Here is a 15042-nt window from a genome sequence, read left to right as displayed (position 1 = left end):
ATATTTTCCAGCAGCAGAATGTATATAAAGTTCCCTACAGGAAGAAGTCACTTATCAGCTAAAATTAGCACTTTTTTTTTTTTTTTAGCTCTTCAAGGTAGAATGTAACATTCATTGTTACTTCTCTGAAACAAGCATATACACCAAAGACATAGTTTTCAATTCTAAGACTCTCCTATTCCTTGATAACTGCAAGTATTATATAATTACAATATCCATGCATCCAACATTAACTCTGATTTAATACTAAAGTAGCTGTAGAGAACTTTTTTATTTGTCAAGGTCATATCTTGATGGATGTACAAGCTTAGATAAATCAGGTGTTAAGTAGGCACATCTCCAAGGAATCTGAAAATTCTCTCATCTGCAATCCTCAGCATATCTATTATTTACTGCCAAAGGAATGACTGATTAATTTTGTCATCTTTGCTCTGTGATTTTTGCTCAGCTGAAACTGCCTGCCCTCTCTGCAATGCCTGATCAGACCTACTTAAGTTGATGCCTTTGATCGTAGACACTGAGGGGCTTGCTGACTTAGGCTTTGACTAAACATTCCTCCTCTGAAATATTTATGCACAAAATCCTAAATGATAACTGACAGTCAATGTAGATAACAAAAACTTGTGAGATGTTTCCACTGTTTTACTGATGCTCAAAATAGCTTTAGTTGTGCTGGAAGTATCAGTCAAGATGAAAAATTGCTATTAATATAACAAAAGTTCAACAAAATTTGCTTTGATGAAGAAATGATTTCTCACAAACAAAGTATCTGAGGTCAGGAAAAAATGTGTTACTGGAAAACTATGCAGTAGAATTTTTTTAGATGCCTTAAATTCTTTCTGAAGTGTGATATCATGCTTAGTTTTGGAAGGTAGGGACATTTTACTATCAGACTGTTCCAAGCAAAATTATCAAAACAAAGCTAACAAAAAAAAAATACAATGAAAGTTAAGCCCTGTGGAAAAAAAATCTGCCTCGCATTCCAACACCAGAGGCTAAAAGTACATCAAACTGCACCAAATCCTTTTCACATGACAACCTCATAAATTATTCAACTCATTAGTAACACCAAGAGGCATAAAAATAACATCAGTGTTAAGGATGTTTTCTTACAGAGAAAGGTCAGCTAAAAGTTTCAGTACGAAAATCCAAAGGCTCAAGCCTCTGAAAAGTAAGTACATCTAGACAGAATCCATAAACTATAACTTCAATGCATGCTTAACATTCCATATGTTAATATTAATACATATGTGAAAAGTTAGAATTATTTATTTTAATTCTGCAAACAGGACAACTTCAGTCTATTGCAATTTTTATGCAACCACTAAGTGTGATGTGTATCACCCCTAAACGCACCTGAGGTTTAATTTTCCTGTATGGTGAATGTACTCGCAGGTGAGTAATGTGAAATTAGATAGAAACAATCCAATACAAGTCTACAACAATTTCAGTTTTTCTGTTTCTTTTAGTTGTAGCTTTGCCTTGCAGGTTAAGTCTACTACCAGGCAGCTGTCACCTGTACTAATATACTAGAACACATAAGATCCATAAATGGAGGCAACCTTTGCAACATGCTGAAACTGTTGAATGCAGCTTGTGTTATAGTCCTCATTAAAAAAAATGCAAAACTTTTTCCAGTATCCTCTGAGGACAAACTTATCCCAAAGAGACAATATTCCTGCTATATAGGCACAAAACAAAATCTAAGTAAATGGAAATCTCCTGTTACTTTAAAAACAGGACAATATCAAGGCCTAAAATTTTGTAACAGTTTATAAATCAGATTTCTTCCTGTTTTAATGCTAGTTTAACATCCAAAATTAAAAACATTCATCAGTAAAAATATTTTTAAGGTTTTTCTGCCTGCATAATGAATAAAGCCCATGGTTTTGATGATTATTTGCCTTACAAAAGCAATACAGCAATTAGCTCAGTTTTGCATCTGCCTCTCATAAGATCTATTTTGATCTTTGGAAGAATGTGGAGAAAATAACCCTTTGTCAAATATGAAATACGATATACTGCTGGGGGAAATGTCTTCCTTAACCCAACTTATGAACAGTTTATGACCTGAAGTCCTGCATATGATAGCCTTCATGTTTAAATAAGTATTAAATTACACTAGGTAGTATAACCACACACACATATATTCATTTATATGTCTAACCTTGTTCAAATCCCAGCTATTTGCCTCAACAACCTGCAAAGTTGGTGAAATGTGTAGGTCACACAGAGTTAGCATTATATCTATCTTATTCCGAACTTCTGACAACATTAGCCTTTGGCTAAACATCAGCTGAAGGGCTCAATTTGCTTTGGGTACAATTATTTCAGTTTTTTCCTCCTAAACGCTAAGGAATCCCAGGATTTGTTTTTCAGCACTACAGATTAAAAAAAAGAAAAAAAGATTGAAAAACATCTTAATATTATCTAAAAAATTCCTTTCTCTGATATGTCACCCCAGCTTAAACCTGAGAATGAAATTTGCATTGTACTTTTATAGTAATCAGGCTCAGTCTGCTGTACAGAAGTCACTAAACATAAGAAACTTTTAGATGATGTAAGGGAAATTGTAAGCATGTTCCTCCTTTCTCTTTTATACTCCAGCTTCTTCTCCATGAAAACCAAACTTTATCCAACCCTTAAGTTCCTAGATTGAAGTTCCTCTGTAGTCCATTCACTATTCAAATCACAAGTAACCTTAAAATAATTATTTAAAACGAGACCTTATGTATTTCATGATTTGCAGGAAAAAATACCTTTGGCTGAGACTATGCATGCCAGGATAAAACTTCTGATATTTTTACAAAACGGCTAATTCCTCATTCATGAAAGATCTCCAATGGAACTATTACGACAGATTAGTTTGATGGCCTAACAGTTTCATTCTGTCACTCTGGAGAGACAAGTTCAGTTACTTTTACCGATGTCTCAAAATTAGCGTCTGGGAATGCTAGAGAGGTATAATGTGAACCCCTTGGGGATCAGAGAATTTAACAGCCCACAAGCTGAAGTCTTCTGGTTCATTAAAGTGAAAGAATTGAAAGAATTCCTTTCCTAAGAATATATTGTCCTAGGAATTCTCGGCACTGTCCTTAGAAAAGACAGGACACTATTCTAAGGCATTCATGGACATTAAGAGAACATCATAAGCTATATTTTTAAGCAGGAGTTAGTACTGACCATATTCCACGGCAGCTTTTAGGAGAGCATCAGAATGAGTAGACCCAAAAGCATTGCGAACAAATCGCCTCCGCCGGCGCAAATCATCTTCCCAGTAATCCAAGCGCCAGAAGTCATGCAGTTGGCTATGAAATAAAGAACACACACATCAGCACCTACCACAGCTTGAACTGTATTTACATAAATTGTAGTATAATTTCACTGCTGCTTTTCTATTTCAGCAATGCAACCTTGTAAAAACATATGTTACTAAAACTTACAATATTCTAACATTTCTTTACATGCATTTCTATATTATAAACACCAGCAATGCCTGTCTCAAAATGTTCTGCCTGCTGCTAACAACATTAATCACACTGAGCCCATTAACAAATGCAGCATCAAATTACAAGTATTAATGGCACAGCTTGCTTTCTTTTACAGTGTTTTTAACAAGGCTTGTAAATCATAGAATGAACCTCAGCGCAAATAGTTTGCAATTTAATGACTATGGTCCCTTAGCAGACTGAACTTAGAAGTATAAAATATTGCCCACTTGAATTTTGTGCAACTATGATTAAACTAATGTGCTGAAATATTCATTGAAATAATTCCCCACTGCCCCTAGCAACCTGAGAAAATTGCAATTTTATTCATTATTAATAACACTGAATTAGAGCAGCAAAAAAATTCCACCATGTGGTAATTGTCTTGGTAAATTATTATTCCAGCACTAACAGAGTACTAGGATGATTTTATAGCTTCCAGCTAATACAAGCCATTAACAACCATGGCTGTCTTAGTGTTTCATTGCCTTTTTACATTCAAAAGCAATATTAAAGTTCTGTAGAATTATACAAACCATTATTAATCTATATTCAAGTAAAAAGATATACAGATATATCAGATACCCTTCCAATCCCTAATATTCTGTGATTCTGCAATACATCTGGTATTCAGCTTTGGTTTTACAGAAATTACCATCTCCACTTTCAAACAACTTTTTGGCTTTATCAACATAAACATCTCCCATAGCGATTTCATAAGCAAGCTGTGCGATATTTGGGCAAAGCTGTATTTTAAGCCAATACCTTAAAAACTTTTTGGATCACTGTTAAATACCCAGGATGTTTGTGGATGCATACGTATCATCAAACCCATAATTGAACACACTACACACTTCAAATGAGTCTGCAGATCATGACCTTGCAGACCATAACCAGGAAACCACCGCTTTAAACCAGTCATTTTGAATCTATCTGCAGAACCCTCAAGGTGGCCAGACAAGAGACACGGGGAAAAAAAAGAAAAAAAGGTCATTTTCATGTAATGAGGATGGACTACCTTTCTGCTGGATTTTTTCTAGGTATTAGATCAGCCATTGTTTTCTATATTGCCTTCACTTTGAGAAGCTCTGTGCTGGTAGCCATTTCCAGAGGAAATGTAGAAATTTGCTACTGTAGAACAAACATTTTTCACTTTTTACAGTTCATTTAACTACTTTTTTTCATGCTTGCATGAGTTCTTGTCCAACTTTACTAACTGCTGTCATGAGACGTGGATCATTTCTGGAGGGCAGAGCACCAAGGGGGGTTGATGTAGCAATATAGCTTCTAGCTACTTACACATTTTCAGAAGCAGCACATCATCATTTTTAGTCAATGTATTTTTTTTTTCATTCAGAATGAAATTCATAGAATCATAGAATAGTTTGGGTTGGAAGGGACCTTCAAAGCTCATCTAGTCCAGTCCCCTGCCATGAGCAGGGACATCTTCAACCAGATCAGGTTGCTCAGAGCCCCATCCAGCCTGGCCTTGAATGTCTTCAGGGATGGGGTATCTACCACCTCTCTGGGCAACCTGGGCCAGTGTTTTACTGTCCTCATTGTAAAAAAAATTCTTCTTCATGTCTAGTTTGAATTTCCTTAATTTAAAACTCACTATGTCCTTGAGTCTGCATGAAGGTGCTCACTGTTGCCCTGTAGGGAAAGCATTTTACTTATCTGCAAGCAGTAAAAAAAACAACTTCAGGAGTTCAGTGGGAGCTGCTTCCTCACCTAGAGCAGTTCAACGCATCTTGTGTAGAGATGAGGCAGTGACTGAGCTCCCACGGTGGGAAGGTGCAGCACTAATGGCCTGGGTTGCATGTTATGAGACACAAACATCTTGCTATCTTGAGTGCCAATTACCTTTTGCTAAGTAAAATACCTACTTCAGTTTTGCACTGTGATACAGTTTTTGTTCACAGATGTCGCATTTGCTTGAATTATCAGTCCATCATTTCTCCTCCTACACCGAGCACTGAATAATTTTATTGTGTCTGCTAAATCCCCTTGATCCTTCTGCAATATGAACACAAAAATGGGCTGACAACTGCCCAGTGGTTTAAAAGACAAAGCTTAAAGACTCCTTGTGTACTTCCAGTCTGTTTTAAACTGATGAGATCAAAGATAATTCTAAAGATGTTTTATCATAGTGATTTTTTTGAAAGGAAAGAATCTTTCCATTTTTACTTTCATCTAAGAGTAAGTCATGATGAAACAGGACTAAAGATATTAATGACAATTGTTTCAAACATGAGAGTTCTCTGAAACGGCATTTATCTCCACAACAACAACAACAATAATAATAATAATGATAATAATAAAAAAAAACTGTTAGGCTCATAAAAATGATACAACTACGTAAGAATTAAAACTTTTTATGAAATATAGAAATATTCAAAGACTAAAATAACTTCATTTTTAATTTGTTCTGTATTTAATGTGGTAATTCACTAACTTCATTAATCAGTCTGAAGAATACCATATATTCTCAGCTGAAAGTAAAACAGATTTTAAAGTCACTATGTTAATGAAGTGCTAAGTAAAGACCTTATGAAATTGTCAGAGGTTAAAGTCTATTTTAGGCATCCAAAAAAAGGGTTACAGATTCACCAGGGATAGAAGTCTGAAATAGATAATAATGGTGCAAAATAAATAGTTTCAAATAATAGAACACAAACCAGATACTGGAAGAGGGTATCTGAGCCCTACCAAAAAGGTTTCTGAATCTTAATCAGTTACTCTCACATTTATCCTTGAATCCTTGAGCAACACCTTTAATAAAAAGACATTTTCTCCTACCCTGTTGGTAGCAAGAAAGCAGATGCGTGAAAAGCTAATGGCTATACGTAGAGAAAGTTTTGAATGGTTGAGTTTCACCACTTGCATTATAGACAGATGAATTTGTGGGACTTTTCTAAAAAGTTATATTATTACATCTTTGGATTACATTAAAAATACTAGCAAGTAGAATATCCTGGCCACAAGCTCCGGCCTAAAACTAAGAATTTAACCTGCATTAAAAGTCCAGAGCTATGGACTGAATCAGTGTTAACTTGTCTAGCCCCAAGATTGCAGTACTTTAGAAATGCTTATATTCTAATCCTGTGAATTCAGGCTTTAAGTTTTTTTGGGAGTTTAGGTATCTGTTAGGTAGCTCTAAATGATGGCTGTAAATCAAGCAGAACTACACCTTCTAACACTGTGCTGGGCACAAGTCAGTCCTAGAAGAGAGTTGTGTCTGCAAATCATCCACATCTCTTTCTGTTACAACTAATTTTTCCTAGAAATGACTCGAATAAGTAATTTTAGTAATTTATTTTTGTAACAAGTACAATATTTCAATAAGCTTTACTTTTCTTACTAATGTATATTATTAATAATCCTTATTTCCACAGCCTACTAGATTACATGTAATTTCTCATTCCCCCATATCTTATACCAGTTAAGTGACACTCTGAATCAGGCTTGTTTGAATGAATAAATGCATATTAAGCATACTGCAATGATTTTTTTTTAAGAACTGAAAGTTCATAGCACCATTCATGAGCTACTCCGTACTCCAAAAAAGAAATATATCTGTATCATTTTAACTGAACTGTTCTTTAAAATGTACCCTGAAACACATGACACAAGGAAGTCTGCACCACGAGTTTAACTGCCAAGATAATTTCCTTACAAACTGTAATATAATCCAATATAAACCTTGATCATCCTTGTCATAACAAGGGCTGGTAGGAAACTAGTGATATTACAAGGTTACTTAAACAAAAAATTTTATTTGGAGTGGTGTGCATGTTGCAAACTTAATCCCAAATTTCAGATGTGCAGTATTTCATATAGTTAATACAGACAGAATGTACATATTTTAATGGAACAAGCCTTATTTTACTACAGTTATTGAAGGATTACAAATTCTATTTCACTGTCATCACTGGTGTCCGCTTAGCAGTTTGCTGTGTACATTCTCGTACTTTAAATAGTATTTCATCTTGTTAAAGGCCATCATGGGATGGAAAGGCAAAGTGGTTTTATGCTACCTCAGGTAGTCAGTGTGAACTTTGATACGTTAGAGCAAAAAGCTTTGAACTCTCCCAGAGGCAGGTTGTCCTAAAACTGAGAACTGCCCAGAATTCTGTATAATGCTCTTTGCTACCATACCATACGCACCTTCCATATATTTGGGCACAAAGATTATTGTGACAGACTAAAGTATGTCAGGTAGCCCAATGTATTACCCTCTTGAAGAGGAAATTGTGTAGCTCTCCACCAAGACAATTTAGAGAAGTGTCAAGCCAGCCTGAACAGCAAAGTCCTCCCTGCCTTTTCACAACATGTCTACAGCTCAGATTAAAGACAACTTTTGAAAATATTTTCTATGAACTCCTTCAGCCACAGCTCCAAAGAAGTGTATGCAAAGGGCTTTTTCTTTGACTTATGAATATTAGCTGCCCTAAACAGCAAGCCTTTGTCCACTCTGTGGGCAGTCAGCATCCATGCCAGCAGTTCCACCGCTGTGAAACCCAGTCCCTGGTCACAGTTTGCTCTGTGTCACCTGCAGCTACAGCAACTAGAGGCAAATGCAGAATCACAGAATGTTAGAGACTGGAAGGGACCTCGAAAGATCATTCAGTCCAATCCCCCTGTTGGAGCAGGAACACCTACATGAGGTTACACAGGAATGTGTCCAGGCGGGTTTTGAATGTCTGCAGAGTAGGAGACTCCACAGCCTCCCTGGGCAGCCTGTTCCAGTGCTCTGTTACCCTCACTGTGAAGAAGCTTTTTCTCATATTTAAGTGGAACCTCCTGTGTTTCACTTTGTACACATTGCCCCTTGTCTTATAATTGGTTGTCACTGAGAAGAGCCTAGCTCCATCCTCGTGACACTCACCCTTTACATATTTATAAACATTAATGAGGTCACCCCTCAGTCTCCTCCAAGCTCAAGAGACCCAGCTCCCTCAGCCTTTCCTCATAAGGGAGATGCTCCACTCCCTTAATCATCTTTGTGGCTCTGCGTTGGACTCTCTCCATCACTTCCCTGTCCTTCTTGAACTGAGGGGCCCAGAACTGGACACAATATTCCAAGTGCGGTCTCACCAGGGCAGAGTAGAGGGGGAGGAGAACCTCTCCTGACCTACTAACCACCCCCCTTCTAATACACCCCAGGATGCCATCGGCCTTCCTGGCCACAAGGGCACAATGCTGACTCATGGCCATCCTGCTGTCCACCAGGACCTTCAGGTTCCTTTCCCCTACACTTCTCTCCAACAGGTTGTTCCCCAATTTATATTGGAACCTGGGGTTGTTTCTGCCCAGATACGAGACTCTACACTTGCCCTTGTGATATTTCATTAAATTTTTCCCTGCCCAACTCTCCAGCCTGTCCAGGTCTTGCTGGATGGCAGCACAGCCTTCTGGTGTGTCAGCCACTCCTCCCAGTTTTGTGTCATCAGCAAACTTGCTGACAGTGCACTCTATTCCCTCGTCCAAGTCATTGATGAGTGTATTAAATAGTACTGGTCCCAGTACCAACCCTTGAGGGACTCTGCTAGATACAGGCCTCCAACTAGACTCCGTCCCACTGACCACAAATACAAACAGTGTAGAGTAGCAGTGCACATGTCCGTGAAAGATTCTCAGACTGCAGCCCAAAGGATGGGCTGCCAGATGGAAGAGATTAGGTTTGAATATGTTAATGAAGAGGAACAAGCCTGCAGGCATGGGGGAAGGGGACAAAGTTGTTTGGAAAAAGAGGTGGGTCACAGAACTGGAAGGATGTCAGAGAATCCATAGTCTTTATAATACTGGGAACCTACTAAGAAAAGGCAAGGAACAGATGATCTATAATGTCAAGAATTAAACTTGATTGTTTTTCTGTAACATATTTTAAAAAGGAAAAGCAATTGTTTTTGCAGTGCGGAATTATGACTACATTTTGAGAAATGAGAAAAAAATGCATATTGGATTAAAACCAGAGAAATTGTAACATTAAAAAAAAAAAGGCATAAAAAAACTTGACAAAAAATTACAAATTATTACTTATGCAATATACAAATACAGTTAAAAAGCACAAGCCAAAATATAAACCTATTTGATGGAAGATCTAAGTAGTAGAAGTCTTTTGTAGCAATGGCAACCAATACTCTTCAGAAGGGGTGGAGGAACAGATAAAATAATTGTATTAGGGTGAAGGTTTTTCTGATTGTGCTTGAAACAGAAAGAGTGACTGCTGTATTTATCAAGATGGTGAGACAGGCATTCAAAAACCACATCCTACATTATGGTGGCTAAAAGAAAAGAAGGTATTTTTATACATAAACAGAAACAAATATCAGAAGCCTTAATTAACATAACTGGTGTAGTTACCCTACACAAATCCCATTTTTTTAGTTACAAAACCCACAAAGCTCGGTTATGTTTTTGCAAAGAGCATGCTAGAGAATCCCAGAAAACAAAACAAAACACCAAAAAAACCCCAAACCAAAAAAAAACCCAAAAAAACCCCAACCAACGAACAAAATGCAAAAAACCTCACAAACCAAGAAATACTGAAAATGAAGACTAGTACTAAACAAATAATTCAAATAATACTAAACACTGGAAATACCAACTCAGGGAGTAAATATGTCAATGAACCTCAGAAACATCTAATGCAATGAAAATTGAAAAAGATGGAAAAATATTATAAATTGGAGTTTAAAAAGTCTTTAGGAATTCTTATAAACAGCATTTTTTTTTTTCTCTCTTAAGTACACATGCACAAGAATTCTTATTGTTAAACATCAGGAATATATTTGACAGAGTTTCAGGGCAGGAGGGAAAGTCTCAGATAAAGAGCTTACCATTTAAATAGAAGGATGCTAAATACTCAGGGAAATTTAGGCAACATTTAACCTTTTAGAAGTTTTTTTTTACGAATATGATGTTGAGTGACTCAGTTATTGCCTGAGAAGTTTCATACTTCATAAAGAAAACAGATTAAGAAGCAAAGAAATTGAAAAGCACAGATGAAAGGTTTGAAATGTAATTATTGATTGTTGGAGAAAAAACAACACTGAGCGGGGAAAAAAATGAGAGGCAGTGAGTTTGTAAGGAACAGAGATGTGAGAAGAGAACCAATGACTACGGAAACTAGTGGAAAAGAAATAACTGTGAAAGTGGATGGGAAGAGAGAGAAACTGATGTGAATAATTATGGATGGATCACACTGGGTTATCAAGAGTATCTGTTAGATAGTCTATAACATTTTGAGCCTTGTGAGTTTGAGCTACTCTTGTTTCAGGCAGTAAACTCCAGAAATCTGTGTAAGTTTAGCACTGATCTGTGGAGTTGTATGATTACTGTATTAACAGAAAAAGGGAAAAATGGTTTTTTACGCAATTCATAACATATGCAGCACGAGTTACCAGCAGATTACATACTAGTGGACCCACAGGTTTCCCTTGGACACTGGAGAATGGTATATTTTTTAAAATAGGGAAGAAAAAGTTGTGAAGTTGTTTACACTTGTCAAGGATGAATGCCATTCATAAACCTGCAAACTTTTACAGAGATCAGTATTTGTGCTTTGTAGCTTTCCATGGTTTGGGTGGAGGGGAAGGGTTTTCATGTGGACTTTGAAATCAGGGTGAAATAGAGCATGGAGGAACTCCAAGTAACAGAAAACACCACCCCAATCATCAAAACAAGAGCAGGGGAGTCACCTCTGAAAGGCAAAAAGAAAACACAGTTTCTTTCCTATTATTATATTACTAATGGTCATGCATTAACAATGAAGGACAAAGCTGAGAGGAACAGAGAATTTGCTACAAATTAAGAGAGCAAAAAGTATCAGAAGATGGTTAATGACTAAAGATCCACCAAATTCCCGAAGAAGAATCTTCTAAGAACTGTTTTAAAGTGTAACATCCTTGTCAGAAAAGAGGGGGCGACTTATGTGGCTTTTACTATCTTCTTAAGGCACCGGAAAAATGGTATATTTAATACACACTTTTAAGGAAACCCTCCAATTCCTGAAACTTTCATGACTTGATTTCAGTGAAAAAAATGAGGACACTGAAGTTCAAAAGATGAAAAATAGAAAGAGGAAGATGAAAACAGAAATCTCTCCAGATGTGTTAATCTTCATTTAGACAAGACATCAGAAAGAAGAATAACATCAGTAGCTGTGAAAGGGAGGCTGCAGCAACAGATTTTAGCTATAGTAATACCTGAAACACAAACTTCTAAGGCAGTTAATCCCCAGATTATATTGCATATCTGATAACTTGCTTCTGATCATCAGGAAAATTTATATGAAATGCAGACAATTTGTAAAGGGATTGGGGATTTCAGTATATTGCATAGAGTCTGAAGTAAAAAACTGATAACAAACACACATACACAAAGAAGGACTAACAATTATCCTGATCATCTATATTTTTTAATAAAGGTTAGATTCCCAGAATGAGATGTCCATTCTGGAATGCCTGCTGTGTTATTAAATAGAAAGAAACTTATGTCAAAAAGCATTCGTTTTAGTGAAATAAGATTAAGCATGCATAAAGCTATATAGGAAAAAAGAAAAAAGCATATACATCTTAAAAATTACCAATAGAAATGACAATAATTCAAACGTCTACAAAGTAAAACTAAAGGTAAATAGAATTTTTTTAATTATTAAATTGATTTAACATAAAACATAAATTTAAAGTAATGTGAGATAACTTTGGCAAATCTATCCAAACAACTAACGTGCAATAGTAGGATGCTACATGTAGGACAGCTAAATGAAACAATAAATTTCCCTGAAGTTTTATACTCAGTTCCTTTTAGTTAATCCAATGACACTGAATGAATAACTGAGGCAATATAAAAAGTGGGTACATAAACTGTCAGTGTTCAACTCAACATAATCACAGTGGGTTTTCTTAGTCACAATGTATCAATAACAACAAAACGGAAGTGCACCGAATTCTAGGAATAATATATTGTACCCCTAGAAACACTAAAATGCAATAAATTTTAAGGTTACTAAAATGAAGACACATAGTAATATTATCTTCAAAGAAAACATGAAGAAAATGATGGGAACATTACTCTTTGGTTTAACTCCGATTCCTAGTTTGGAACCTTTCATCTGTTTCAGAATGTGCTGTCATCACTCCAAACAAAGAAGAAACAAAACTCCCAAGGCCCAGAAAGCCTTTTTAAGGTTTCAAAGAAACGAAAATTTGGGTAAAATTCACTTTTGGAAAATGTCTTGAAAGAATACACAGCATTTTAGCACATTTTTATTTTTAATGTATTTTTTGTTACGTCATGCCATCTCAGCACAGCGGTGTACTTAGCAATGTTTCATAAGAACTACCATGATGTTACCATATAAAAATGTCCAAGATGAAATGAAAGGTATATTGAGGTTGCCTTTCTCTTTCTTAACTGACTGTAAAGATACAGACAGAATGGCTTAGACTAGAAGCGTAATTGTAGATGGTTAAAATTAAGTAAAATGTATTCCATGCTGTGTGCAGCTTTTCTTATTCTAAATGTAGAAACACCTCAAAGTTTCACTGATACATAAGTTTAAGTATGTAGCAAATGATCTTCCAGTTTCTGGAATAGAAAGTCTATTTATTTTACATTTTGACTATGGTTTTATAACATCACACAGAAATAGGTACCATGACATCAGTTAATACATTTCTTCTGTGAAGAAATAAAACAGGAGAGTAAAATACAATTTCAAAATAAAAAAATTCTGAAAGCTTTCATTAATTTAGAAAAAATGAAAGGGAAAAAATCAGGTATTTTCATAAGGACTTATACCATCTTAATTTTTCACGAAAATATTTAACCAAAATACTGTTTTCTGATTAAAAAAAGTTTTAAAACACAATTTCCATTCAACTTTTCTTCTGTTTGTACAAGTATACCACCTGCTGGTAGCAATATTATTTTCCTTCTTAAACACCTTCAAAAAGAAGAATAAAAATGGGTACTCTCTGAACACAACAAACAGAAGTCCTCAGGAAATATTACAACTTTTTGGCTAAACTGTCTGGAAAGTATTGTGTCATTTTACAGCTATAATCCATAAGAAATCAGATAACAGTCTAAGAAAAAAAAATGTGTATCTTAATTTTAACAAAGTAAAATGTGGATTTAATAAACTAAATAGAAAATGCTTTAGGACAACTATTAATTTTGCCATGGCATGCTGGGTTTTGAACAAGGTTAACTTTGATAAAGTTCTTATAATACTACCTAAGGGTTTTACAAAATTAAAGTTATTTGCTGCCTTTTTTTTTTTTTTTTAATCAAGTATTCAATGTAGTTCATCTCTTGAGCTTCAAAAATCAAATATTTTCCCAGCAACAATTCTGTAGCCAACATTTGTCTGCTAATGCAGGTCACTACTTCTGTTCAGTTTTTCAGCCAAGCATTGAGTCAGAAGCTCAGTGACTCAATTTTGCCTCGGGAAGGAGAACAACTGGTTCCAGAAAAACATATAAACTGGTGTTGTAACCAATGGAAATTAAAAGAACTCTCTCTTGTAGTTATGCCTTCCTCTAGTATAGTATCTTATTGCCTGATTCCATTCTTTCACAGAAATCCCCTAAAAAAAACCCCAAACTCAACTCCGCAAAAATAATCACTTGCCTATCTAACTGGGTGCTTTAGTAGTGTTTGCTTGGTTCAGGTGTAGTACTGAAAAGCGAAGAAGACATAGGGAAAAATTTATTCTCATCTCACAGAGATTCCTTCCTCCTTTGCCTTTGCACAAGTGCTACCTTCTCCACCTACATAAACGATAGGATATTTTGCTACTGAGTGAAATGAACTGTCCTAGGTTCTTTAGGTAGAATTGTAAATGTCACCCCCATACTGTCCATTCTGAGATTTTGCAGATGTTATGATGAAGCAGGCACCTTTTAGAAGAAAAAGCAGTTTACTCTGTATTTTAGGATAGTTATCTATCATATTAAATATCTAACTGGGACAGTAGGGTTCTACCTCCTCAAAAAAAAAAAAAAAATCTAGGCTTTTGTAATTGATTTGCAATTCCATAAGAGCTAAACACAAGCTAAAAGTTGTTTCAGTTGGGGTTACTGTGCTTGAACAACTGATAACACAGTCTCAAGTATTGAAAGTAGGCATCCAAAGTAAGAGAGCTTGTGGAAGTTCTTGAAAACGTTGGTGCCTCTTTGGCTTTCTTAAAGTTCAAACACCAAAGGCTCAGACTTGTAAGCAGGGATCACATATGTGACTGCTGATGAGGGTGCTGCCCCTACTGTCTGCTCCATTCCAGATGCACAGATTAAGGCATCTGAATTTCTCATGAAGAAGCTGTTGAAGATACAAATTACAGTCCAGTTTCAAGGCAAATCAGCAATGCCTTGTCAAAAAATCTAGAGCTCTACTTTTGACACGAACAGCAGGGTTGAGGTAGACAGCTAGGACTGGTTATCTCGTTAGCTACTCTTGTTTGTAAGTCACAACTTGAAGCCTTTGGCATCCAGGAATAGAACTTTTTTCTCTCAAAATCTTTAATTAGAAAAAAGAAAAAGTGTTT

General features: G+C 35.9%; 1 protein-coding gene across 14 annotated transcripts in view; it reads right to left on the bottom strand.

Moving 5' to 3' along the window:
• Positions 1-15042, bottom strand: part of NBEA (neurobeachin) — a 480010-nt gene that overhangs the window by 186635 nt on the left and 278333 nt on the right. For all 14 annotated transcript variants that reach the window (XM_071804835.1, XM_071804807.1, XM_071804804.1 and 11 more), the window contains one exon: positions 3184-3308. In XM_071804835.1, coding sequence (XP_071660936.1) covers positions 3184-3308 — 125 coding nt within the window. The remainder of the gene's footprint in view (positions 1-3183; positions 3309-15042) is intronic.

The sequence above is a fragment of the Patagioenas fasciata genome, chromosome 1, assembly GCF_037038585.1.
Source record: "Patagioenas fasciata isolate bPatFas1 chromosome 1, bPatFas1.hap1, whole genome shotgun sequence".
Taxonomy (NCBI): Eukaryota; Metazoa; Chordata; class Aves; order Columbiformes; family Columbidae; genus Patagioenas; species Patagioenas fasciata.
The sequence above is the reverse complement of the archived record's forward strand: the minus strand, read 5'-3'. Positions and strand labels throughout refer to the sequence as shown.